The sequence below is a fragment of the Manacus vitellinus genome, unplaced genomic scaffold, assembly GCF_001715985.3.
Source record: "Manacus vitellinus isolate BGI_N305 unplaced genomic scaffold, ASM171598v3 scaffold_53_pilon, whole genome shotgun sequence".
Lineage (NCBI taxonomy): Eukaryota > Metazoa > Chordata > Aves > Passeriformes > Pipridae > Manacus > Manacus vitellinus.
This window is the reverse complement of record NW_021940637.1, coordinates 120,479-148,178: the sequence shown is the minus strand read 5'-3', so window position 1 is coordinate 148,178 and position 27,700 is coordinate 120,479. Positions and strand designations below refer to the sequence as shown.

At 53.4% G+C, this 27,700-nt stretch overlaps 1 protein-coding gene across 1 annotated transcript; it reads left to right on the top strand.

Annotated features, from left to right (window-relative positions):
• Positions 1 to 382: 382 nt before the first annotated feature.
• On the top strand, positions 383 to 24,469 carry SEMA7A (semaphorin 7A (John Milton Hagen blood group)). The gene is made up of 14 exons (XM_008933789.2): positions 383 to 549; positions 14,782 to 14,915; positions 15,725 to 15,775; positions 16,016 to 16,111; positions 16,227 to 16,311; positions 16,845 to 16,955; positions 18,086 to 18,225; positions 18,611 to 18,789; positions 18,972 to 19,080; positions 19,524 to 19,722; positions 20,673 to 20,788; positions 21,456 to 21,607; positions 22,094 to 22,161; positions 22,602 to 24,469. Exons 1-14 carry the CDS (start codon positions 438 to 440, stop codon positions 22,946 to 22,948), a joined length of 1,899 nt encoding a protein of 632 aa, XP_008932037.1. The 5' UTR covers positions 383 to 437; the 3' UTR covers positions 22,949 to 24,469.
• Positions 24,470 to 27,700: the final 3,231 nt, after the last annotated feature.

The window sequence follows — 27,700 nt, the reverse complement described above, 5'->3', positions numbered from 1 at the left end:
TTTGTGATCGGTCTCTGCACCCTTGGTCTGCCATTTTTAGACGTACTTTCATTCTCATTTCATTCGTCTCAACCTTAATATTCCCCTTCCAAGCCTCTGTGGGAAGTTGTTTGCAAACCCTGAGCCAGCTGCAGCTTTCCTCCAGCGCCCGAGGGCGAACAAAGCCATCAGACCTCCACCTTCCCCTTGCAAATCGAGGGGAAAAAACCCAAAAAGGACCTAAAAAAAACCCTGGTAAAACCTGCAGAGACAAAGTGCCGAAAGGTGCTAAATGAATAGAGTTACTGGGCTTTTTTAATTTCGTGTTCCTAGGGTAATAAGTCCCGCCTTCTGTCTCAGCCATTGGCTGGGCTGGATGCTACCAGGCTTTTGTATAAGACAGGCGATGCAGCTGTCAGGCTCACAGGCTCACGATCCCTGCTCCCGAGTAAGTAGAAATGGGCAGGAGCTCGCCTGTTGCCCTCTTGGTGGCCCTGTGGGCCGGCCAGCTGGGCATGTGGGCAGCGGGGCGCTCCAAGGTGAACCCCAGGATCATCACAGCGCCGCAAGGTAAGCCCCGGGCTGCACTCAGCTGCAACCTTGGGATGCAGCAGCAGTCCCTGCAGCTCTCAGCTACTCCCTGCACCGTGTGTTTCATACCTGGGTCTTGTCTTTTGAGCGGAGTTGGTCTATTTTTATTTCTTTTGTTTCCTCAGGGAGACTTTTGGCTTTCTGTAAAATCACTTAAAATGCCTGTGGTCTCAGGCAGGGGTTTCTGACTTGCTTGGTTGCTTTTAATTGCATTTTTAGACTATTCTTTCCTTTTTATATTCTTAAAAGCATTTTCCTAGGAGCTGGGTATATTAAGGGCTGTCAAAAAGCTCTGAAACAGACACAGTAACCATTTCCCCCAACTTGCAGTTCCCTGGAAATCGAGACGTGTATTTGCATAGTTAATGGACTGATTTACTTACCCTGTTTGCTGCAAATGAGTTTTGTGAGTAAATATTTGCAAAACGTCCCTGGTCTGTGGGAAAATATATAAATGGCACGTAAGGACTTCAGTCAGATCTGATCTTAGCAGAAACCGAACAAAGAAATGTTTTCAAGCAGCAAGCTCAGAGTACAGCCTGAGCTTGGTGCGTGGAAGCTGGTTTTATCATGTGTTTTCCAAGCTTTTTTGATGAATCCCCTCCAGGGAGGCTTGAACAAAGACCCCGTCTTGTCCCCGGGGTTTGGCTGAGCCGGCGGGTTTAGCCGGGCTGCGGCTCTCGCGCTGCTCTGCGGTACAACAGTTCCTCTGTGCTCCCCATTCCCCGGCAACTTCAGAGAACACCAATTTCCCCGGGTTTGTTCTGCGCCATCTGTTATTCTTCTGCTGGTATTTACTATGCCCTTCCTCGGGATGAAAGCGCTGGGATGAAGGGCTGGGAGAGGGGTGTGTGCGTGGCTCAGAGGTGGCCTCTGCCTGTCACCTCGGTGCACAAAAGGGAGAGACACCGGCACAGAGGGCAGGGAAAGGTTGCTCTGAGTATGGCGTCATTTGTGGTGGCTGCTGGCAAGTGTAGTGGCTGGGGAAAAGGGATGGAAGTGGTAGGGGGCAGAAGGCACGGAGCCGGAGACCAGAGGATGGGGTCACACGTTGCCCCTTAGACATTTCCCCTGCCCCGCTTAGGGCAGAAGGGTTAAAGTTAAATTATCAGGGTTTGGCGGGGCTGGAAATGCCTGTCCTGGAGTGAAACTGTGCTGAGGGGGAAGAGAGGGATCAAGTGGCTGATTCCCACCTGTCTGCACACAGTGTGGTCATTTGTCCCTGCACCTGTGTCAGGGTGGCTCTGAACATAATCTGTCACTGGGAAGCACTGAAAGCAGCTACTGTTACGGCACTTCCCTGCAAGGGGATCAGCTCAGCTTATCTCTCTTCTGTGCTTATCTGTTTCTCTAATTTTTTTGGAGAGCTTAGCAGGGCCACAGGCCAAGAGGGATTTCAACTGGGGAGATATCGGAGGGTGGCACGTTCAGTCCTGCGTCCTAGTTAACAGATTGCATTTTCCTTGGTGTAACCTCTACCCTTCCGAAGTAGGTCTGTGGGTGAGGAGGAGGAGGGTGGAGAAGAGGAGGAGGATCTGGAGGAGGGTGAAGAAATGGGACAGGGGCAAAGGGGATGCTGTGTGTGACAGGAGGAGCCTTCTTGAACTTCCCCAATGCTCGAGACACAGTGAAAACTCAGCATGTTCAGGAAAACCTGCAGCTCAGCACAGCGTGCTGCTGCTGTTTGCAGCCACGTACAGAGGCTTGTGGGTGTGATGGTGTTGCAGGGCTTGATTTTCAGCTTGACCACTCTATTCCTGGAGGTGAGAGCTGGATGAAGCACAGCATTCCAGGACCTTTGCATGGCTGTGCAGCATTTGCAGTGGTGCAGCGCTGGCCTCAGCCCCGGGCTCTGCAGGAGCTGGCAGCTCTTCACCTAATTAAATTTCTTACACGCCACAGCCCAGCACAGGCATCAGGTACAGCAGCCTCAGCAAAGGCACCTCCTCACACTATAGCCTTGCAGGTGAAGGGGGTGATTTCTGGGGCTGGCCAGAACCAGGCTCTCTCCTAGAGGGAAGAGCACATGTGTGGGATTCCTCCCTGGCTGCTGTGCAGGGGGAGAGGAGGAAATTGGTACTGGACAAAGCTGCTGATGTCTTTCCATCTCTCAGCCTTGCTTCCTTCACCAGCACCATACCCTTACCTGCCAGGCCCAGTGAGAGCCCTGCCTGCACTGCAGGTACCTCTGAACCACTCTGCTGTTTTGCCCCCCAGTCCCGCATTGTCCAGGTTCCCAGCAAGAAGTAGATGAGGGGATTTGTAATCTGGGAAAAAATGTAACTAGGCTTAGGTGGCACAATCTTGAGCTCAGACCTGGAGACAAAGAAGCAGAGTCAGCCTGTCTTGGTGCTTGGAGCTCCTGTATTTAAATAATTCCACAGTCCTGGGGACTTGGACTGGTGGCATCAGGCCAGGGCAGAGGGTAGCTGGAGCATGATGTTCTGCAGCTTTGTCTTTCCATGGTTTACAAAGCCATTATGAGGCTTCAGCCCCAGTTCTGCCCTTATTTTGTGTCCCTGATGCTGCAGCACTGCGTGGTGGGAGGTGAGGAAGGGGCATGCTTTCCCCAAAGATCAGCCTGATTCCACAGAAAGCAGGCTGAGGGACCCCTGGAGCCTTCCCAGCAGCCAGTGCAGGTGGCCACCTCTGGGTCCATCTGGGCAAGCAGTTACTGCACAGCACATCTGACTCTGCAGGATTCCTTCCTCTTAGGGGGAAGATGCCTGGAGCAAAGGTCAGCTGCAGACCACTGGTCACAGCTCAAGTGCTTAAGAACCTTTTTACTGGCAAGGCTTTTGCCCCTGTTCCCCTTTGCAGCTGGCCCAGCACACAGATGGGCCGTGGTATCTTCTGGCTGTTGCCATTCCCTGTGTCCTAATGGAGGAAGATTCTAAATGCCGAGTTCCTTATCTGCTGGGACTGGCAGTGTGGGAGTGAGTTCAGCCTCAGCTGCCTGGGCTGGTGCAGAAACAAGTGCTCCAACCTTGCACGCTGTGTTCTTATCATCCCTCTTATTTCCATCCTCCCCCTACCTCCGTGGATTTTTCCAGCTAAATGCTGACCAGCTGGGCTTTGCTTTGCGAAAGGTGCCTTCCCATCCCACACGGAGCTTTTGCTTGTCAGCACGGATAGCGTGTTTGCTCTGCTGCTCCATCTGCAGCGACGGGACCCGCTGTGTCGCGGGGCTGGACGGAGCCGGCCGGGTGATGGATACAGCCTCTCTCTGTGGAGCGGGAGGGTGACATCCCAGGCTGGCTGTCTCATGACCGGAAAGTCACCGAGCATCGGGAAAACACTGAGGATGGCAAGGAGCCTGAGGGCTGGCTCAGGCTGCTGTAGCCTGGGGCCTTTGCAGCACAGAGTCATTTTTAGCTGCTGCCATGCTGAGGACTGTCCCTGTTTCCCCGCATGTGCATGGATCCAACACAAACTCAGTCCCTCTCTGGTGGCTTCATTGACACCTTGGGGTAGGATGGGGTCTGGCTGTTAAATTTTTCCCATCTTATTAACAGGTGAGACTGCAAGCAGAAGGGAGGTTCTGAGGAGATAAGCAAGTCCCTTTGGGAAAAGAAAGAAAGGTTATACACTTGACCCTTGGCTGCCTCAACCATGTGGACTGGTTCCAACCTGCCCTGGGACACAGCGGGCCATTGGAGTGGCAAGTTCCGGGAATTTGCCTGTGCTGCCTGTAATAACTTCTGGGCTTTGCTAAGCTTGGCTGCCTCCTTGCCTTGAGAAAACTGTCAGCAGGACTCTGAGTGCTGTAGGAGCTCTCCCTGCCCACCGGTGTGGTGGTGATGTGTTCAGGTGGTGACTTTGGACAAGGGCCTGGAGTGACGGGACAGGGGGGAATAGCTTCCCACTGCTGCAGTGTAGGTTTAGATTGGATATTAGGGAAAAGATTCTTCCCTGTGAGGATGGTGAGACACTGGCACAGGTTACCCAGAGAAGCTGTGGCTGCTCTATCCCTGCAAGTGTTCCAGGCCAGGTTGGAGGGGCTTGGAGCAGCCTGCTCTAGTGGAAGGTGACCCTGCTCGTGGCAGGGCAGGTAGAATGGGATGATATTTAAGGTCCTTCCAAACCAGACCATTTTGGGATTCTATGAGATAGGGCAGAACTCATACTGATGTGGCAAACCAGAAGTTTTTTGCTGCTAGCACCAGCTTTTCCTCCTCAGTGACAGCATCACCATTTCCTTGTGGTCCCACGAGTGTGAAACATCTTTGTAGGACAGTTTCACATGAAGCTCTCACCATTTCCAGGAGAAAGCTCCTTGCTTTCCCAGCAATGCTATTTTCTGCAGATGGCTTGTTTTCACAGGGTGAGTGATGCTGGGAGCAGAAAATGTTGGTTGAAAAATATATTTTGCTCTGTGCGGATTGAAGAAGAAGAAAAACAAACCAAACAAACTGACTTAATCACAACCACCTCCTGTTGCAAGAGCATGACACAGGAACAACGGGAATGGGAGGACTAATGGAAGTTGTGGCTGGAAAAGAGAGCCAGATGTCAATTCCTGCCCAGCTCTGTGCCAGCCCGAGGGCTGATCTGAGGTCAGGATTGCTGAAAATTGGCCTGTGGAGGTGTTCTGTAGTTGAGGTGCTCAGGCTTGGTGCCTTAAAAAGACAAACTAAGTTTAAGCCTGAATATTTGAGTACAAACTAAATCTAAACTTGACTACAAACTAAATCTTAAGTATTGAGTACAAGGTGCTTTTAAGAGAAACTTGTATCCAGAAAAAGGCCTGGAAGGTGAGTTAGGAGGGAGAAATTGTCTGTTTTGCAGCCAGCTACATCTGATGGCATGTGGCTATTCCTGGTCGCTCCAAGAATAGGACTTGTTCCTCCTGTTGGGCACTGTTTTCCGGTCAATCCCAGCTCCACCCGGTGCTGTGTGTGACAGGGAATGCTGTAAGAGTGTCACAGGAGCTGGATGTGGAAGCGTCTCCTACCAGCCCTAATAAATCCAGAGCAGTTTAAGTCTGGAGCAACAGGGCTTGTGTAACAAATCTTGCCCTTAATGACAGCTCTGGGTCTGTACCTTGTCCACTCCCCAGTTTGAGGCCCATTGACTGGCTCAGTGCCCTTCTGATCCAAGTCTAATTATCCACTTGTGATAAACATTCCACTTCATTGAGGATATGTGTGTCGTGGGAGGGAGAGGGCACTGCAAGTTTAGGGAGTTCTAGGATTTTCCTAGAGGAATGCATAACCAGTGCCAGCCAGGCACTTGCCCTTGGGCTACTGACAGCAACCCTTGTCGTGGGTTTGCTCATATCTTGGTGTTTTGGGAAGTCAGATCCCAGTGTCTGGTTTCAAATGTCTAACTGTGAAGCTTCCAAGTCTGAGTAATATTGTGCTGCAGCCAAGGATGGATGTGAGAAGAATGGATATCGTGTGTTCTGCTGGTGGGGAGTCAAGTGAGCAGAAAGGGGGTGCTGGAAAGGGCTTCATGGCATGTCCTGGCACAAACCCAAGTGACTGTGGGACTGAGATCCACCTCATACTCATTACATGAGTGAGAAGCCTCCAGCAGCAGGTAGAAGCTGGAAAGAGCATGGCAGGCCCTCCTCAGACCAGGGAGGAAGTCCCTTCCTTGGCTGCACATATCTCATCTGTTTTCTACAGGGAACTGTAACTCCACTGATCTTAGAATCATAGAATCAACTGGGTTGGGAAAGATCTCTGAGATCATCAAGTCCAACCCCACCGTGGTTACCAGACCATGGCACTGATGCCACATCCAATCTCATCTTGAAAACCTTCAGGGAGGGTGAATCCACCACCTCCCTGGGCAGCCCATTCCAAACCATTCTTCCCACATTTAAACCTCCATGGGGAATGTCACAGATCCCCTTGCCCTCTGCCCACCTCTGGCTGGCCTCTCCTGGGCTGGGAGGAGTTGACACATGCGTGGGAAGGGTTTCCCAGCTGCAGGAGAGTGGGAGATGGAAGGCAATTAAGTGAGGTTGTTTTGCTGGTGGATGCTGATAGAGCTGCTCGGGGCAATTTTCATCCTGAAAGGCTTTTTATGGTAAATCAATCCCTGGGTCTTCCTAGTGGGAGAGACTCTCAGATCCTGCTAAAACCATCCTTTGTTGTGTTGACACAACATCCAGTGGTTGTTCTGCCATTGTTCCACTGACCGTATAAAAAAATTCCATAATCACAGGCCGCTGTTCCCCAGCTTCCGACAGGAACAGGCACAGCTCGGGACTGTCATTACAGAGAACAGCTTTGGGAAAGTAACAAAACCTGGCTCTAAATTTAGCACCTGCAATCCATAGGGTGCAGCGAGCAGCTCGGCTCCGGGGCTGGTTGGGAATAACGTACCTGCTGGATGACAGGCTGCATCTGCGGCATCAAAGGCTCTGGACTCATCTTGCAGCAGCACGGGCTTCAGTGCTGCATAATTTTGGGGGGGTGAGCATGCAGGAGATAGTGGTGGTGTGTTAGTATGCATGGAATATGCTGCCGTGCCTGTCATGTAGTCATTTTGTGTTTAATAAGGAGAAATCCATCTTTCCTGGAGCGTGGAGCACTCTGGTTTGAGCCTTTACAGGGTGAGCGGAGCCCTGCAGTGCTGCCCATGTTCCCAGAGCCCTGATGAAGGCAGAGGCTTTGAACCCAGGGCATATTCCTCCCCGGCTGCAGGTTAGGGGTCTCTTTTGTTGCTTGCTGAGTGGGCGTTTGGGACCTGCAGGCTCTGGCTTGGAGGCCTCCGGCAGAGGGAATATCGGCGGCGCTGCTCTCAGAAGAGCTTTTGAGCAATCCTGCCTATGCCCAGCAGCTGCATTACCAAGCCAAAAGGTTCCCCCCCCTCTCCCTCTTTCTTCCTGCCCCGGCTCACCCCAACACTGAATGCTGCTGCCTGCTGCCAAGGCACTCCCAGAAATAGAGCGGGAATTGTTAATGTGCCAGAATATTTGCCTTCTGGAGTGTAACTCTAAAAAAGCATATTTGTCTAGTTAGAGTGTGCTCCGCAAGCGTGGCCCTTCCAGGCATTTGGATTGCACATAGGCTGAGAGCTTTTGTAGGATATATCCCTGATAATGCAGGCTGAAATTGTTTCCTCTGCTCCGGAGCATTCTGCTGTTGATGGCAGGGATCTCTTGAGGGCAGCAGCAAAAAACACCCCATGATGGCAGGGCCTGCAGGAGTGGGGAGGGAAGAAGCCAGAGAAGAGGCGAGATGGGAGGCTGCTGGGAATGTAGGTTGGCCAAGGATGGAAAAGTTGCACTGTAGAGAGGCTGTTGACATTGGTGGTCTGTCTGTGGCCTTGCCCTTCCCTTTGGAGGGGTGCTCGGAAGCAGTTAGGGAGGGGTGTGAGAAAGGATAACATGAGGTTTCTTGGCGAATGATTAAATGTTGCTCATCAACAAACTCTCAGGGGCAAGACAGGATGAGAAATACCAGATTGAACCCATTGCTCTGCCTTCCTGCGATCTTGAAATGTGTAAGGCAGGTCAGGCTGGGTTTGAGTAACAGCCACATTTCTTCTCTGTGCTTTCACACCTCTTTTTTCTGGGTTTTCTGTAAGCTCATGGAACCCTTAGCCAAAGGTTCAGGGCTGTGGATGCCTGTGCTGCCCAGTACTGGGCTCACTGGTTCACTGCGTGAAGAGATGGAGTTTCCATCTGGTCACAGGTGGAAAATAGAAGGAAAGCAGCACACAGCCCAATCCCTTGCTCTCAGCTCTGCTGCTTTTGGGAGCTACATCCTTCCTACAGGATGGAGGGCGTGGTAAAATTATGGTCAGGGCTTTTGCCTGCCCCGGGCTGATGAGAAAGCACTCTGGAAAACCATTTGATGTGCTCTGTCCTCTCTGGGCACGCTCTTAGGATGCACCTGCGGGAACACCTGGCCAAAGGAAAGGCAGCTGCTGTGACCACAGTGTTGCTGCCATATCTGGCTGGTGCCCTTTCCTGCCCCGGTGGGAGAGGAGGGGCTGTGTTGGTTTTCGAATACGTAGGTGGGGACTTATGCCCACAACAGAACTTCTTGATCCGCTCTCCAGATCCTGCCCTCTGGCTCTCATGGTGGGATGGACAGAAGCTGGGAGGCTTCCTGTGGCAGGGAGCTGTGCGGTCCCTTGGAGGGCACGGAGGGCTTGAAGGGGCAGGAAACACGTGGATGTGTCTGGTCTCAGTTAAGCAAGAAACATTTTTAGCACCAGGCTGCCTGGTTTCCGCTGCTGCTCCCCAGCTGAGGCACAGAGGAGTTTTGGGGGTCCCTACATCCATCCTTAAAAGAAGGCAGGGGAGACTGAGAGGGGAAGGCAGGCACCAACCCTTCCTGAGCTGTGCCAGCCACTGGGCACCAACTCATGGTCACCATGCTCCCAGTCTGCTCCAAGCTGAACAGGAAGGGAACAGGGAGGGAGTGAAAGGGGGACAAGTACGATATTTGGTCCTGAAGGAAGCTCTTAGGAATATGGGATAGAAATCTGTAGGGAATCAGGTGGTATTGGTTCTCCTCTCTTTATTTTACTTCCTTTGAGAGATGACTCTGTTGGAGCACAGGCTGAACTGAAACAGTGTGAGGCTACCCTGTACAGTGAGAGATGTTCCCCACAGGGTGATCCTTTAGCCTTTCCACACCCCTCCTGCTCCAGCACGGAGAAGTGGCTGTAAGGACCCAGCTCCAGAGATCCTTAGGGAGTAAGGACTCCAACACCAGGGGTGCAGCTCAATCTCTCAGCAGCATGCTGGTGGCAGAAGATGGGGAGAGGAGGGATCAACCAAGCAGGTTTTTTCATGTGCAATGAATGAGGAGGAAGTGGTTTCCCACATTTCTTTCCTTTTCACCCCCTTCTCGGAAACCCCTCCACAAAAACGTATCACTTTTCACAAGGCGTGTTGGAGACCTTGCAGCTCACAACCCTTCAGTTATTCTGTGACAGGTCAGAGCCAACCACCCCAAAATGTTCCTGTTGGGTTGTCTCATTTAGAGTCAAATTGTTCCTATAAAAAACCCTGTAGCTGCAGGCTCTGCCGGGTCCCAGGAGCCCATCAGGCTGCTCAAGGCATCCATCCCGTGGGAAAGGGAAACTCATGGGTGAGCAGGGCGCTGGGGAGCATGTCCCTGTCCTGACTGTGGTTTTCTTGTGTCACATTGTTCCCTTCAGGCAAAGTCATGATGGAAGAAAAACCTAGCACAGCAGCTCTCTGGAGATATATTTCCTCTTTCCGAAATGTCTAAATTTGGGAATTTATAGATCATCTAAAAAAAAAGAAAAAGTGCTTGTTGGCATCCGTAGTGGAGCTGGGGAGGCAGATAGCACGTGGCTCTTGGATGGGAGTGGTGTGGTGCAGTCCAGTCCTGCTCCCAGGGATGGAGGGAATCTATGGCAGCCCCATGGGGTGACTCCATCCCTCTGGGATGGGTGCTGTGACTTTCCACATTCTCCTTAGAGGAGATGGGAGGGCTGGTATCTGGCCAAGCAGGTAGGAAATCCAGGGATTGTCCTCCTGGTCTTGCCTGAGGGAATACTGTAACTGAAATGCCATTGCTGAGTGATGTTGGAGCTGGGATGGAGAATCCTGGCCCCAAAGTGGGTGACTAAGGCAGTGGACCTGAATCACATTCCCAGGAAAATGATTGATCTGCCTGTGCCGGGATGCTTGTCATGCATCCTGCCTGCGCTGGGGAAGTGGGAGTGAAGGAGGGGTTGATGTCATTGCATCGAGACGGCTCCTGTCTTCCCAAAGACGGAATGATGTGGAGCAGCCCGGAGCACACAGCCCTGACTCACAGCCAGCCCTGCATTGCTGGGAGCTGAGGGCACCGGCATAGGAATGAGATCCAGGGACACCCCCACACTGCCAGTCCTTGAGTCAGCACGGAAAAGGCAGCTTTTCCTTCTGCTGCCAGAGCCGATCCCAGCCGGATTGCCGCAGAGTCATGCTGTTATCAAGGTCGGAATCTGTCGCAGCTATTCAGAAAGGAAGGAATAAGTAAAACCTGGGAAAGGGCTGGAGAGGGAAGGGCCGTGAGCGGGAGCGTGCCCGCTGTCAGACCCGCGGCAGCGGAGCAGGTGGCGGTGCCATCGGCGCGGCGACGCGCGGCCACGGTGACTGACGGCGTTACAACGTGTTACAGCGAGAGTCCCCGGGGCTGCCGGGTGTGCTGCCTGGGCGTCGGGAACATGGTGAAGACTTGGCTGCGTTCGCTGCGGCGGCGCCGCACCGGCGTAAATCCCGATTTGCCATTTGGTGGTGGCCCAACCCCGTGTGCCTGTCCTGCGGCGGCAGCGGGAGGGTTTGGGAGAACACGGGCAGCTTGGGTGAGGGCAGCACAGGGGCTGCGGTGGGCGGCAGGTAGTTCCAGGGAGCAGGTAAACCCCGTACTCTGCTTTCCCGGAGTATGCTTTCCCTCATATTCCAAGGTGGACCCCATTCAATAAGGGGTTTATGGGCAGCAAGTAAAGGATCTGCCTCTTGCCTGCATCAGCACCACTCCCCAAAACCAGCAAGTGCTTATCTCATCCTTCTTCCCCCTTCATTTTTCCTCCCCCAGCACCTGCAAGCCCACAATGGCTCACCCACTATCAGTGCTGGGAGCACTGTAAGCCAGTGACTAAGCCAAGTGTCTGGGATGCCGGAGCCAGCTGCCAGACCGGGAATGGTGGAGTGTGAAGGGGGAAAGGACAGCCATAGCTGAGTCAGCCCTCCAGCCGGGATGGGAGCTGTCTTGTGGAGTTTGCCTGCGATGAGGCTGCGTGCCAACACTGCCTCTCTAGCTGGGCATCTGTTCTGGAGGTGGCAGCACAAGGCTCTGGGATGCTCTGGGAGCCCAGCCTTGCTGTGGTGCTGGGGAGGACCAGGCCCTTGGTGCCTTCTGAAGGGGCTTCTGGACCCAAAGGGAGCCAGAGAGCCATTTGCTGTGTCACTAAAGCTGTGTCCATGTCACTCTGTCAGATTGGAAGCAGGATTGCTCCGTCTGTCATCTGCATTGTCCTGTGTTTAGGGTGGGCCTCCCTGCCCTCAGCTCATCTAGAGCATCTCCCTCTTCACTTCCTTCCTCCCCTCTTACCTCACCCTGCAGGCATCCTTCCGAGATGCACCGGGCTCCCTCTTTCTCCCTCATTTAATATTATTCTCCTTGCCTCTGGTGTGGTGCTCTCCCCAGCACAAAGCCACTCTTTCTCCCATTCATCCCGCTGGACTGGGGTTAGCATTTCAATGGACAATGGTGCCATTGATCTGTGTGCTATCCATGGGGTTGGCAGTAAATGCCAGGCAAAAGCACTCAGGCAAAGGGACTTGGCAGAGTTAGCAAGGCTCTGGAAATGAACCCTGTGTCTTCTGGAGCTCCAGACTCAGATTTTGGAGGGAGGGTGATGGCAGGGTCATGCCTTCCCCCTTCCAGGGGGAAGAGCCTTTCTTTTGCAGTGTCAAAAGCATCTTTGGCATTGCGAGGAAAAGCATGTCCCATTGGGGACATAGCAGGACACTGCCCCATCCCTGGAGGTGTTCAAGGCCAGACTGGATGGAGTTCTGAGCACCCTGGTCGAGAGGAAGGTGTCCCTGCACGTGGCAGGGGTTTGGCGCTATATGATCTTTAAGGTTCCTTCCAACCCAAACCATTCTATGATTCCATGATTCTATGATAGTGTGGGCCATTAGATACCCTTTGCCTCATCATTCCTAGCTCTGGAAGCCATTTATACCCCCATGTAATGACACGGAGGGTGCAGGGCTTCTCCCCCCATCCTGCCAGAGGAGAAGCAAAGGCAAAGGGGATTGAACAGCTCCTATAATCTGAGCTGTGCAGGTCTGCCACAGAGGCAGAGGGATCCCAGCATCCACTCCTGGAAGCCCCCTTAAAGGCTCCCTTCCAAATCCAGTTAAATCAGTGCTGGAACCACAACCACACTTGTGGGCCCTGGCTAGCAGAGCTGTTTACTCTCAGCTTAGTGATTCAGAGCAGTCCCTGGGGAGCTGCAGGATAAATAACACGTTGGCGCCGACCAAATTATTGTTTAGGGCTTGTTTGTTTTCAGCTCTTTGGAGAGGAGTGTGTCCTTGCAGGTTGGCACAGCTCGCTGAGCTGAGGCAGTGTTGGAAAAAGCCTCCAAAGGAACCCAAAGGTAGTAGGAGCACAGGGCTGAAGTCTGTAAAAAGTGTGAGGAGGAGGAGGAGGAGCAGGGAATGGCTGCAGATGTATGTTTGTCTGGATGAGCAGCAAATTTAGGGGCTGGAGGTTTGAAAACAAGAGTAAAGTTTGCTGCAGGCGGGCCAGACCCACTAGCAGCTTGTTGGTGATGAGGTAAAAGGGCTTTAGGAGTTCCTGTGTGCCTGGCCTCCACAGGTTGGGCCAGGAGTGGGGTTTTTGAGGACTTCTGGGAAGGGAGAAGGTGTAAAGCGGATTAGTCCTCTCCTAGGCAAGCTTGGACTGAGTCTATGGCTGATAACAGGCCTGGCTGGCTTCCCACTTGGAGGGCAGATGAGTTGCAGAATCACTCTGAAAGACTCCATGCCAGCTTCTCCACAAGGCACAGCACATGCTCAGGAGTTTTTCCGAGTCCTTGGGCGGAGGAGAGGCACGGGAAGGCTGAGGAGGGGACACGGAGCAAGCAGGGACCGTCATCCAGCTGGGCCTACCTGGCTGAGGGTCCCAGCGGGCTCCATCCCATGGAGCAGGGGAAGGGCACACAGAGGTGTCGCATTAGTCTCTGTCCAAGACGGATCTCCGCCCTCTCTTCGTGGTTGAAATGCCCTTGCAAAACAGGACCTGTGGGTTTTTGGCAGGTTACCCAAGACCTGATGGGAAAACATTGCTTGTTTAACCCTGCAGGGATTAGGGACCTGGAGAAGGTGCAACCAGGGAGCAAAGTGGAGAATAAGCCCACAAGTCAAGCAGGAATTCAGCAGCCCCAGTGACCTCTATTAAGTCTTTTTCCCTTCTTGGCTCTGTGGAGCCTTGGCCGCGGGCCCCCCGCGCTGCTTGCTCCGGGCAAAGGGGAGTGTTGGACTGGGCAAAGATTGGCCTTTCCCTGTCCTGCCAAGTGACAACCCCTATAAATAGAGGGACACGTGCCACTGATTAATTGCCTGTCTGTGCAGGCCGCCCGCTCCCGAGGCAGCCCCAGCCTTTGTCTGTGTGGGAGTGGCAGCACTTGCCAGGAGAGGGGCCCCTTCTTTGGAAAAGGGAGAAGAGGGAATGATGAAAATGGAGTTCTAAGCAGAGGTTTTTCCTGATCCTTGGAGCCTTTTCCCCTTTGGAGGAGCGGTCCCTCTCGTGTCATTGCTGCCCACTGTGGCAGTCTGGGCCCTGGCACACCCGCTAAAAGGGGCCCAGATGTGGCTGCACCTCCCCAGAGAAGGCTGCAGGAGCAGGGCACCTCAAGCAGGGACAGCAGGAGCCCCAGGGGAGGAGAATCACACCTGCAGTGCAGGGCCAACCTCCTGCACCCGGGCTGGACAGAGGGGAAGGGAGGATGCTTGTAGGAAAGAGGAGCCGGAAAAGCCAGAATGTGAAAGAGGAAGGAAAGAGGAGAGGACAGGCAGTTCTTCTTCCAACTGGGCCCGGAAAGCCGCCGATCTTCAGCAACCAGTTGTGATGTCCAAGGTCTTGCAGCCACTTCTTGTGAAGCCCATCAGTTGTGGCATTTAGGTGCATCTTTCCCCTGTCACACCTGGGCTCTGGCCTGCGAGTTCCAAACCCTGTCTGACCCTCCTGGCCCTGGGAAGTAGGATGCTGACAGGGCAGGGAGGGGGGTGATAAAGTGCAGGAGGTTGCAGGAGCCAAATCTATCAGGCAGATGCCTGGAGTGGTTGTCAGAGGGTGGTCAGAGAGGGGATGGAGCCCTTCATCCCAAAGCTGGGAGGCAGGAGGTTCTCAGACAGTGGAAGGCAGTGCTTACCTGGCTGCTGCAGAGCCAGGTCTGAGTCTCTTTGAGCTCCCACTCTCCTACTACAGCTCCTGCAGCACTTCCCCTTCCTATTCCTCCATCACAAGTCCTGCAGGGGCCAGGTGGGGTCACTCCTCTGTGGAGCTCTCCTGTCCCCTGGGGGCCAAGGGGGCTCCACTCTGAACCTGGGAGTTGCCTTTCCCTGCCCGCCTGGCTCTGGGCCAGCCATCCCAGAGGGCCCCCAGCCCTGTGTCCATGTTTTTCTCATCGCTCCAAGGGCACGGGAAGGGAGTGGATCAGCCGAACCATGTGTGCTCTCTGCAGTGGTTTCCCTGATGAGTGTGCTGTTCCTAGGTGCAAAGGAATATGTATTTCCCAGGAGTGAGAAGTACCCAGTCTTCTACCATGAGGAAAACAGCTCATCCATCTACATTGGGGGAGAGGGGAAGCTTTACTACTACGACTTTGCAACCTCTGAGAACTACACGGTAAGGATGTTCTGCTAACACACTGGGCCCCAGAGCCCTATAAGAAGTGTCCAGCATCTGTCTCACAGCCCAAATTCCAGGTACTCTATAAAGTCAGGCCTGTAAGAGCCTGGTCTCTGCCCAGCCTGCCTGATCCAACCAGGAAACCACAATATCAGTGTAAGGAATAACTGAAGCAACGGGAAAGTCTCCTGTGCTAGCCATTAGTGGGTTCTTCCCTGGATGTGATCCTTCTGAGGTCTTTACTGCCTCACAGGAAGGATTTTTCCGGTAAAGAACTGTCTCTTTAGTATGAGAAGTGGTGCTTAGACTGGCGTCACTGGGGAGAAGCTACGTTCCCTTTCTTTTCCATTGTCAGAGTCCAGGCTGCCTTTTCTCAAAAGCAGGAAGCTCTGAGCTGGGCACTGAGTTAATAGAGCAGGAAAACCCCCATTGGCTTTCTGCTGACCCCTTCTTGTCTTTCTCAGCTACCCAAATACTCCCTTTCGTGTTCCCAGAGCACTGTGGTTCATGTCCGCACCAGAAACTATTGAACACCTTTCCCCCACAGTGGTAAATCCTCTTTCCAGATCCTCCGGAGAGCAGCTCAGTCATTCCTGCTACTTTAGCCCTGCATCCCCACTTCTCCTCATCACCTCGAGGGCCTGAGGGACCCAACCCAGCCTTCCCGTGGGTTTTCAAATGCCAAGGGTAGGGAAAAGGGATACAGTGCAGTGTTTAATGACCTTGTAGTGCACGGGGCTGAGCCCACGTGGGTTGGCCTTTAGAGGGAAGGAATTAATAGCATTTTTCTCTCTCTTTTATCCTAGGAAGACTTCCCAGTGAAAAATGAGGGACTGTGCATGATGTCTGGGAGTTTGGTAGGTCCCACCTGCGGCAGAACAGCTGGATGGGTGAGGGTTGAAGGACTTGGGTTGAAGGACTAGTGGGGAAGGAGCTGTGTGTGCTCCTCATGTGCTCCCTCTGAGTGAAGACCTCCTCCTCCTCTAGCTGTAAGATCCATGAAAAAGCTGGGAAGCCATCTAGCAGTGTGTTTGTTAGTTCTGGGGGCTTTGCTCTGCTGTTCACAGCTGCTCATGCTCCTCTCCCTTCTCTTGCAGGAGGACAATAAGAATTACCTCACACTAGTGGAGAAGTACGGAGATGGGATGATGGTGTGTGGGACCGGTGCCTGCGCTCCCACCTGCTGGAACCTGGTATGAGTCCTTCCCTCATTTGAGCTGTGCCAGGCAAGGAAAACCACTTTCCTCCTGCCCCAGGGGTGGATGTAGGCACCTGATCCCACTTAGGTCCATTTCCATCCTTCTCCAGACGCAGAGGAAGGAGAGCCCATCGTGGGATGGGAGAGGAATTGCTCCTTTCACCCCTGACTCCAACACCCTCGTCGTCGTTGATGGTAAGTCTGGTGTTTTCATATTTTCCTATTTTTCAGTCGTCGTGCTGTGCACAAAAGGCTCTCTGTGACAAAAAGGGGCCCCTGAGGCTGCTCCGAGGCCTTTGTCCCCTGCTCTCATTGGCCTTAGGGCTTCCTGCTTTTGCCTCATGGAAATGCACATCCTTTTAGGACAGAGATGGCACAAGGTTGGTTTTTTCCATCCAGGGCATGGGATCGAGAACAGTGGGGAATCGTAGGATCATAGAATGGTCTGGGTGGGAGGGGTCCTTAGAAGGAAGATCCTGCAATAATCCCACTGCTCTGGACCTGAAAAGGGGATCCTTCCCAAAAATCTGTCCCTGCCACTCTCTAAGGAGTCCTGACAGACCTGCTCAGTCCTAAGCAGCGAGGACTGAGTTTCTTGACCTGTGTCCACCATCTCTGTGAGTTCATGTGCCCAAAAGTCCTTGTTTCATTCTTTTCTTCTCTTCTTACAAATCCTTCTTGTCCCCTCCGGAAACATCCCACTGCAAATGAGCCTTCCTATCCCGCAGGTGATGACATCTACTCCACCATCAAGAAGAGCCAGCAGAATGGCAAGATCCCTCGCTTCCGTCGAGTGAGAGGGGGTGGAGAGCTCTACACGAGTGACACAGTGATGCAGAGTGAGTGTGGGGGAGAATCCCAAGGTGTGGAAGCCCACCAGACCACAGCTTGGAGGGGGACATCCTCTCTGCCCAGCTGGAGTGGAGCTCCAGGGCTTGTTCTTTGGGGTCTTCAGTCACCCCTGAAGTTGCAGGGAGGGCTGATCTGGTCCCCTCAGTGCCAGCTGAGGGAATTTCACCTCTTTGTTTCTGTCACAAAACACCTGATAAGTGAGTTCCTGTTCCTCAGAGTAATGGGGAAATGAGGGTGGCAAGTCCCTTCTCAGATAGGAGGAAACAGGGTTGTGTAAAAGTGCCCATCAGCTGCCCTGCGGTGGTGGAAACGGGAAGGACAAGTTCCACTCTGGGCAGTGACTCTTTCCAAAACCCCAGCCCGGGGTGAGACCCTGAGGCAGAATCACATTGGATTGTGCAGAGGACAGTGTGGGGGTAGAGGGAAAGGACCCTCCTCCATTTCCATGAGTTTTTTATGTTGTCTCCCCATTGACACCGGGAAACAGGAGATTATTGAACCTCTGTCAAAACGAAAAATTAAATCAAGACAACAACAGAATAAAACAGAACTTGTGCATGGAGGGGGAAGCTAAACCAAACCTGAGAGCCCCAGAGCTGCCAGTCTGATCCCGTGCTGACACAGAACTCCCTGCCATGGGAACAGCAGCTAACGATGCCCAGAGGGACCTGATGCTGCCGGGGATGCCCGTCATAGTAGAGGTGTATTAATAGGAACAGCATCACTGGGTTTTCCAAACACAAACAGCACTGAGGGATCCTTTCTCCCCGATAACACCTCCCTGAGCAAGAAGGGAGACGGGTTTCCTTTGCTGCTAAGCAGGTTCTGTGGATTTGGCCCTCAAGGGAATGAGTCTGGGATGTTGGGCAGGAGGGAGAGGAAGGGGAGCCACTGGGAAGGTGTCAGGTGAAGCACAGTTGGTGCAATGCACAGGTCAGGCACAGCGGATGGTCTCGGACCTGTCCTTTCCCTGGAGCACAGATGTGTTTCATTCCCTCCCTCGGCTGTGGGTGGGTGGTTGGCTGCAGAACATGCTGCTTCGTCCCCATCAGTGGCTTTTCAGATGAAGTCTGTGTGCTCAAGCCATGGTTTTCTGATGGCTCACTTCCCTTTTCAGACCCTCAGTTTGTCAAAGCCACCGTGTTAAGGCACGAAGAGCCTCACCAGGACAAGATTTATTACTTCTTCCGTGAAGACAACCCAGATAAGAGTCCTGAGGCCCCCAGAAACATCTCCCGTGTGGCCCAGCTGTGTAAGGTACCACGGGAACCATGTGGGGGGGGGAGGCAGGAGTGCTCCAGGGGTGACAAATGGACATGGTGGCTCACCTGGGGTTATCCACGCTTGATTTGGCCCTTCTGCCTCAAATGTCTTGTCTGCCACAGAGTATGTGTGGGGTACAACCATGTCCTTTGGCCCTCCCCTCCTCTGGCTCCCATCTTGCTTGTAGGGAAGAGAAATACCTGCCCTGTCTTGCTGGGATGTTAGAGGAACACGATTGTTGCTGTAACCAGCATCAGACATACCTCTGGAGCATCCCCCAGTTATCCATCTGAGATGTTGGGGGGCTTATCCCTCCCAAGTTGGGGACTTTGTGGTGTTCTCTGCCAAACTCTGACTCCCTGCTTTCCCTCTCCCCCAGGAAGATAAAGGAGGAACCAGTTCCCTCTCTGCTTCCAAGTGGACCACCTTCCTGAAGGCCAGCTTGATTTGTGTTGACCCAGTCACGAAGGGCAACTTCAACTGGTTGCAGGATGTCTTCTTTGTCCCTGCGAGCAACTGGCGGCTCTCCAAAGTCTACGGGCTCTTCACAAACACCTGGTGAGGGTCTCTGCAAAACAGGGAGGGGGATGCCCTGTCCCACGGGCCAGATCCTTCCTTTCAGCCCTTTACTGTCTCTGGGAAACAGACGGAGTGGATGTGGTGATGAACACAGCTGTGTTCCAGCTGTAGGGGTGGTGACCAGTGTCTCCCTGACCCCCTCTTTGTCTCGCTGCCCTCAGGGGAAGCTCTGCTGTCTGTGTCTATTCCTTTGGGGACATTGACGACGTGTTCCGGACGTCTAAACTCAAAGGCTATAACGGTCCCAACCCGGAGATCAAACCTGGGCAGGTGAGTGAGCTGCCCCACGTGAAGTGGAGAGGGGCCCCAAGGCCAGGAGAGCTAGTCCCTGCAGTGCCACTGCAGTCCTCAGGGTACCTGGAGCAGGGGAGGGGACACGGAGCAGCCAGGTGAGAGCTGGGCAGAGAGGGTGGTTGTAGGCACTGCAGGAAGGAGCTGAACCTTGTTGCTGGAAGCAAAAGGAGGCCAGAGAAGGTCCAATGCCTTCACAGAAAGCATGGGGAGACAGGCTCTTACATGCACCTGGCACTAGCACAATTGCAGCACCCCCAGGGCCTGTGTTTGCCCCCAGGACAGGGCTGTGCACCGCAGCTGGGCATCTCCTGCGGGCTGAGGTGTCCATGCTGTTCCCCTGCCGAGCTCTCCTGCCCTCCACCCTCATCCTCAGGCACCTGTCTGGCTCTGACAGTGGCTTTTGTGCCCTCTTGCTGCAGTGTGTTCCCTCGGGACAGCACACCCCCAGTGAGACCTTCAAGATCGCCGACAGCCACCCCGAGGTGGAGGACCGGGTGGAGCCCCTGTCCCCCACCAAGAGCCCCTTATTCCACAACAAGCACCGCTACCAGAGGATCGGGGTGCACGAGGTCTCTGCGGCTGACGGACACCACTACAATGTGCTTTATCTGGCAACAGGTACTGGGAACCGTTCCCTGTGGAGATCCCCAGAATTAGCTTTCCCCTCCAGGGTAGGGAGCCCAGGGGAAGCAGATGAGACCCTCACTGCAGAGCGAACAAGGGGCTGTGTTCCCAGCTTGGCATATGTTTGTCAAGCAGAAAAGAGCTGCCAAGTCCCAAGTACTACTAAATACTTCCAATTTGGCTGCGTAGGCAAAGCCGGAATCAAAGCAGAATCCCAAGCATGTGGGATTTACCCCGTTGAGCTTCAACCTGTGGGAGGTCTCAGGGCCAGTGTTTTTAAGGCAAGAGAGGGGTAGCACAGCTCTCCCCAGGTATGGCTTTACAAGCAGAAATCCTTTCCAAAGGGACATGCTCCATCATTTCCCAGTGCTTCCCTGTCCTGCCTGCTTTACTTGCCTGAGCTGTGCTCATCCCTTTCTCTGCTCTGGGCTGGAATCTGTTCACTGGCACTTGTGGAGAGACTTTTTAAATTCCTAATCTGTGATTAAAAAACTCAGTAGGTGGCCTAGGTTGGATTAGGGCCCACACATGCTCTGATTGGTCTTATTTTGCAAAAGCCTGAGTTTAAATGCAGCTAACGCCTTGCAGAGTCCCACTGGGAAGCTTGTTCCCACATGCAGGGCTTGGCATGGCAATGCTCACCCTCTCTGGAATGGGTACAGAGACACCTGGGGAGTCCTGATCCCTGCATGAGCTGGGATCACATCTTCCACCTCTGGTTGATGGTGGGATGAAGGGAAGACTATTTGGGAAGGGAAAACTATGCAAGAGGGTGAACAACAAGGATTCTTGAGCCTTGTTCCCTCAGGATGCTGCTTTTGGGAAAGTTTCTGTTCTCTCTGGGTGGCTGGTGTCAGGAATCCAGTCAGATTGTTGGAATCTCTTGGCATCATCTCTTCCGCTCTCAGGATGTCTCATCAGGGCTCTCCTCTCTTTCTTCCTAGACAAAGGATCCATCCACAAGGTTGTGGAGCTGCCAGATGGGGTGCAGAATATCATGGAGCTCCAGGTCTTTCCGAACAAGGACCCGATCCAGTCCATGATCCTGGATCACAAGAGGGTGGGTCTTTGCTCGTTCTGTGGGAAGGAAAACAGTGGGTTGGGCTGTAACTTTAAAATCAGGCAGCAGGGAAGGCAGGGACGGACAGTCTACTGCCAGCCCCTGGGTCTGGAAGTAGAATCATGGAATCACAGAATGGTTTTGGTTCAAGGGACCTTAAAGCTCATCCAGTTCCACCCAACTGCCATAGTCAGGAACACCTTCTACTATCCCAGGTTGCTCCAAGCCCCATCCAACCTGGCCTTGGACACTTCTACGGGTGGGGCAGCCACAGCTTCTCTGGGCAACCTGTGCCAGGGCCTCAATACCCTCACAGGAAAGAATTTTCATCCCAGTATCCCATCTAACCCTGCCCTGTGGCAGTGGGAAGCCATTCCCTTGTCTTGTCCCTCCATCCCTTGTCCCAAGTCCCTCTCCAGCTCTCTTGGAGCTCCTTTAGACACTGGAAGGGTCTCTAAGGTCTCCCTGGAGCATTCTCTTCTCCGGGTGAACACCCTCAGCTCTCCCAGCCTGGCTCCAGAGCAGAGGGGCTCCAGCCCTCAGAGCAGCTCCATGGCCTCCTCTGGACTCGCTCCTGGAGCTCCACGTCCTTCTGAAGACACTCACCAGGTGGCACTGGGACACGGTGCCGGGATGATCATCCATCCCCTCTGCTTTCCTCCCGCAGGCCATGCTGTATGTCGGCTCCACGAGTAAAGTCCTGGAGATCCCCATGGACATGTGCAGGGTGTATCGCAACAACTGCCACAGCTGCCTGCTGGCCAGGGACCCCTACTGCGGCTGGGCCAACGGCTCCTGCCAGTCCGCCTCCCTGAACCGGTACGTGGTGCCCGCTCCCGCTGCTTCCGTGGGAGAAACACCCGGACCCTCGGTATTCCTGTTCCAGACCATGGCCATGAGTGGTTTTGAGGCCATCTTCCCATCACAGAGAGAGATGGGCCCATTGTGTCCAGGCAGGGAAGCGCCGATGTCGGTGCCGTCCCAGAAAGTTTGGGATCTCTCCTCAGGGATCCATCCCTCCCTTGAGGGCGTTTTGAGCACCCAACTCAACCCCAACCCAACCCTCTGGCTGTCCCCAGAGGGATCCTGGGCAGCACCTTCTCCATCTTTTTGCTACTGGGTCTCACATTTGCCATCAGCAAACTCCTAATTGGGAATGGGGGTGGGAGGGGGAGGTGTTTTCCCTACCCCAACAATACCAGGTAATAAATTTCCTTCTATCTCATATGTGTGATTCCTTTCCTATCCCAGAAATGCCGCTTCCCTAATGTTCTGTTAATGCTTATTCCCATTTCCATCTGCTAGGGAGGTGCTTCAGAACCTGAACTTGGATGTGTGGCAAGGAAACTGCCAAAATGGGGCTATTAAGGAAGGTATGTAAAGGTTTTTTTGAGCCATAGGACAATGTCCCCAGCAGTGGTTGGGGCAAGGTGGCTGATTCTCCACTCTTTGCATGGGTTGTGCGAGGTTTTACTACTCATTGCCGGGGAACTGGGAGTGAAATCAAGACACCGGGTTGGAGTTAGGGGAGATAGTGTATTTCTGAGCTGGGTGAGAGGGATTAAGCTTTGATTCCTGGGAGAAGAGTCCTGTGGACTTCACTGGACATGGGCCATTGTTGTTAAATGGCTGTGTAACACAGAATCATGGAATGGTTTGGGTTGAAAGGGACCTTAAAGGTCTTCCAGTTCTACCCCTCCTGCCATGGGCACGTCCTCATCCACCCAGGTGGTCTTCCCTAGGTGCTTTTGGGGGAATCTGTGGTTCCTGGACAACCCTGCCTCAACCCCTCCTTCTCCATGTCTTCCTGCAGACGACTACCAGAACATCGCAGTTGTCCCCTTCTCCCGCTATTACCTCAACTGCTCCATCGAGTCCCACTACGCCACCTACAACTGGTACCACAACAACAGCCTCATCAAGACCTGCAACACCACCCACCCTCAGCAGGATTGCTTCCACTTCATCCAGAACGTCAGCCACGGCCACTACGGCCACTACGTCTGCATCTCGGAGGAGGACGGCTTCAAGCAGGCGCTGGTGAAGGAGCGCCTGGTCAACCAGCTCCGGTTCCTGTTCCAGAGGGGCCAGGCAACCATGCCCTTTGGCTCGTGGCTGCAGCTGCTCCTGATGGTGGCTTTGGTGGAACTCTTCCACTGAACACAACGGTGTTCCCACCGTCCTGCTCTTCCTGCACTTGCTGTCCGCTCCTGAAGCGAGATCCTTGTTTTCTTAGGCGCTCCTTGGACATTAATCTTTGATTGTCCCCAGAGGGGTCCTGGGCAGCACCTTTTCCGTTTTTGGCCTCGGTGGAAGAGCCTCAGTGAGGAGGATGTGACTGCAGGGCCAGGTGGAGCAGGGGTTGGGGACACGTGGGGGACATTGGCTGTACCAGTGACAGCCTCTCCCTGGCAGCTCTGTTATGCTGTTTAGGGGACTTCTGCCGACGTGCATGCACTGATCCTCAGGGCACGGCCACTCCTCACTTTAGGAACGTGCATGTGATGAAGAGGAGGAGCCAGCCCTCGGCCTTCTGAACTGGTTGATCTGAGCGGGGACTGACACCTCCAAGTTTTTAGTGGCTGATGTTTGGGTTGGCAAGCAGCTGGAACGCTCCCAGCGCCACTTGTGAGTCCCCTTCTGGTCTGGAGAATTGGGCTCTGGAAGGGTTTTGGGGTTTGGTTTATTATTTTTTGTTTGCAGCTGGCTTTGATGTGGGAGGGAGATCGGGAATTAGCACTGGAAACCTGCAAGTGCAGGTGCAAAGTTAGGAGTTTGCATGGAAAAGGCTTGGAAGATGACTAGATTTGGGGTGTGGGGAAGGACAGATGGAAGGGGACTGGAAGGGAAGGTGGAAGCAGAGCCCAAACCAAACGGGGAGGCCCTGGGAAGACGTTTGAAACGCACAAATCCTCTGCAGGCAGCTAAGGGCATTTATCCGTGGGCAGCAGGCAACCCCTGCTCCCCACACCGCTCCTCCGGGAGAGGGACCGGGCTTCCTCAGGGAAAAAGGCTGCGGATCTCAGGGCGACACCGCCGGGCTCGGGGGGCTGTGCCTGTCCCCACCGCCCAGAGCAGCTCTGCTTCCCTTCCCCCGGTGAGGGGACACGGGGGGGGGCCCAGAGTTTGCTTCTCTTGGGCTTTGAGGTCTCCGAGCAAGACTAAACTGTGAAAAAACGGGATTCTCTCCCTGCAGAGGGTGATCCCACACCTTGTCCAAACCTTTCCCAGTCTGAAACACCCCAGCCTCGGGCTGTGTAAGGGTGAGGGCATCCTGTCTTATGCTTCCAATAACCTGTTGCAGCAGCACAGCTCCTGCTTTGTGCCTGCTCACTCAGGAGTGCCCGAGGAGTCTTTTGGGCAAGGGGGAGGTGCCATGTGCCTCTCATGACCACAGACAACGGGCCAGAGCTTCCTACTGCACTACATTTCCAAGGTATTCCCCCCCCCGGAATCTAGGATAGAGCTTCTTACATCCCTTCTCAAAGCACTTTAACTTCGTGAACTAACAAATACCTATTTATTGTTAACTGGTCGTTACTGTACTTGTAGAGTTTTATAATATTGCCGGAGGTGGGTTCAGATTAGAGGAGATGGAAAAAAACACCACAACAGCTACCAAAAAAAAAATCTTTCAGAACTGTAACCAAAGTGGATGGTTGGAATAAAGAATGGAAAAGAGCAGGCAAGCGCTGTGTTTCTCACTAGGAGTTGAGGGATGCTGCTATGATGGTGACCAAGGTGTCCCCTATCCCCCCCTTCCCCATGACTGAGGGGTCCCCATGCCTTTTTCCATGTCCCACCAGCAGCAGCCCCAAACCAGCCCTGGGTTTGCTGCTTCTGCTTCAGGCTGGTACCTTCTGGAGTGAGAAGCTGGGCAAATTCCCACCGGAAAATCCAAAAAGGGGTGTGAGCAGCACCCATGGAAAATGAGGAATGGAAATAGTGATGGTCCTCACGGGTATGTAACCATCCCATCACCTTCTGCTTATGGTGCTCCTGCTTTTTAGCTGGTTTTGGGGGAAAATGAGCTTATTGCAGGGGGAAAAAGGCCAGGCTTGGGCTGGAGGGAAGCAGAGAACAGGAATTCAAGCTTTTAAAAGGTGCCAACAAAAGCAAGAGAGAACAATACCTTCCCTCTCTCTTTCAAATCCTCCATCTAAGCACCTCGGCACAAAGGCAGACCTGGCGCAGGGCTTTTAGAGTGTCATGGCTCACCCCAATCCGTGTCCAACTGCCTTTCTGTGTGCTATTCTTAGCACTTCTCCTGGAAAATATTCAGGGATGGGTGGCTGGGTCCTGAGCTCCAGCCCCGTTTTGCAGCAATGTGTCTGCAAAGCCTCAGAGGTGGTGGGGACACAGGAGTGGCACTGACAGGCACCCTTGTCCCCCAGGATTTGTGCAGGAGGTTTTGCAGGTCCCTGATCTGCAGAAGGGGAGTTTGGCAGCCAAAAGCGAAACCCTCCTCTGCCTCCTTTCTTCCTTAGCACTGCCTTTGGCAGAAAACTTCCCGCTGGCGCCGGCAGCATATGCGGCAGCTTGACGTAAAGGAGGAGAAACGAGCCCGAAAGGCAGCGGGTTTCAGCAGAGCTAAAACAAGAAGTGTGATTTTTGGCAGCCCCCTCTCTGCCATGGGAGGAGGTGGGGAGCTCGCCCGGGACGGGAACGGTGACGAACCCAGCACCCAGACGTATTTTTGGGGTGCTGTATATGGACACCAAGCTGTTTGCATTCCCAGCTCCGTTGATGCCAATGAAAATTCAAAGCTCTGAACTCCCTCACTAAAACCCTGGGCAAGAGGGCTGGGAGCAGTGCATGGAGGTGATCCTGAGCCCCTTCGGAGTGGGTTGGAAGCGAGGTGAGAGCACAGGATCAAGCACCACGGGGACAACCTGGGATCCCTGGATGACAGGGAGACTCACGGACACACACAGGGGCTGCAGCAGCATCTCCATCCCTAGCAGGTTTCCATCCCCCACTCCCTGGGAACAGCCAGGACAAAACATGGACCCTTTTGCTAAATTCCCTGAGAAAAGCAGGAAAACTCGAAGCCTTTGGGCTGTGTTTTATTCTGGGATACATTTCCACCACCCGCTGGCTGTTTCCTTAAATACAATGAGGCAAAACCCAGGAGCAAACACAGGCATCAGGATTTATTGTGGCTTCGGGGCTGCTGGAGGGAAAAGCCGGAACGTCACCGCCCTCACCCCAACTATGGCCACATTGTTTGAGGAGTTATTTTGGGATCTGTGTTTTCACTGGAGCAGGCACGCACAGGAAGGTCAGGTATTCCAGCAGCTTCTCTGGGCTTCTTCCGGCACAGGCAGAGTGGGAACGGCTGTACCCCTCAAACAAAAGCCACAAGCATTTAGTTTTTTCCCAGCATCATTTTTTTTTGGGTATTTCTGCCTCCAACCCCACCAGAGACTGCTCCAGGAGGAGGGTTTGCTGTGAAGGACAATAGTCCCAGGAAATCCTGTATCCCTCTGCATCAGAGGCCAGAGCTCGTGGGAAATCCCATAGTAGCACCCAGTGGATGCACTGCTGAGATGGTGTCTCTAGCCATAGCACCCCACTGGGAAGCTTTTCCTGGTGGGATGGGGGTACACAGCCACCCCAGAAGGAGCTGCTGGAGCCTGGAATTGGGATACCCTAACAGCCACCCCTGGGTTTACAAGACCCAGATGAAAAGGTGCTGCTGCATCATGGCCACACCTTCCATCCTCCCATAAAAGAGGATGAATGTATTTATGGCTCTATCCAGGGAATTCACATGTCTAGATCAGATGCCTGAAACTGTGCCGCCCACTTGGCTCGATCCCAGCTGCCTTCACCCCTTGTCCAACCTGTTTTCCCAGTCAGTGGTGTGACAGCTCTATTTGTAGGGGTTATTTGCTGCTCTGTGGCTCTTCTCCCATTTTCCCAAGGCTCTCAGGATTTAACCAGCCTTGGACAGGTGTCTGTTCTGTGGCCCACGCTGGGACACGGAGGACAAGGTGTGGGTGATGCTACTCTGCTGAGGTGGATCAGGGCTGGCCAAGTGGGAAATCCAGCCATTTACTAGAAATGACATGACCCAGGAGAAGCTGGAGGAAGTTAAACACGGGATCATCCTTCCTCCCAGTTGCCATGTTCCTCCTCCCCACAGCTACACACACAAATGCTTTCCCTTTGGAGCTGTGAATTTCCACTCCAACGTCCCTGGGGGATGATCCTGACTGAAAAATGCATCCCATCAGGGTGGGATACCCCATCCCAGCTGGATGGAGACCCCAAAAACCAGGCATCAGCCCAGCAATTTTTAGGTCTGGGATTGCAGGCAATAAATTAGTAAGAAGAGATTCAGTTTAATGAAGCAGGAGAATGAAAACGAGGTAGGCTTGTTCCTGTTTGACTTTAAAGCTTGTCCTGGATGGCTCCATCCTCTGGATGCTCTGGCAGCTCCTTAAGCATCACCAGTGCCTCAGGGATGCTGTGGGGGATGATGACCACGTGCCTGGTCACCCCCTTCTCTCTGCCTCCAGGGGAAACCGTCCAGCAAGAACTGCTTGGTCACAGTTGCAGTCTGTTTGCAACTGAAAGTTTCTCTTTTTCAACATAATATTATGAAATGAGTTTCCCTCCCTCCCTTCCAGCCCCAGATTGAATCACAGGGGGTTTCTGGGCAGCAGTTTTACTGCTGGAATTTTCCCAAGTACCTGTTTGTAGGCAGGAGCTGAAAGCTTGCAATGAATGAATTCACTCGTGGGAGAGCGGGGGAGACCCCCGGGATGAAATCACTGCCGAAAAGAGAAGAAATTGTTGGGAAATACATGAAAACCACCATCCTTCCCACGGGATGGGTGTGAGCAGCGGGGAACCAAACAGGATGGTCCATGCAGGAATGCAGGGTATATTTTTAAGGTAAGAAAG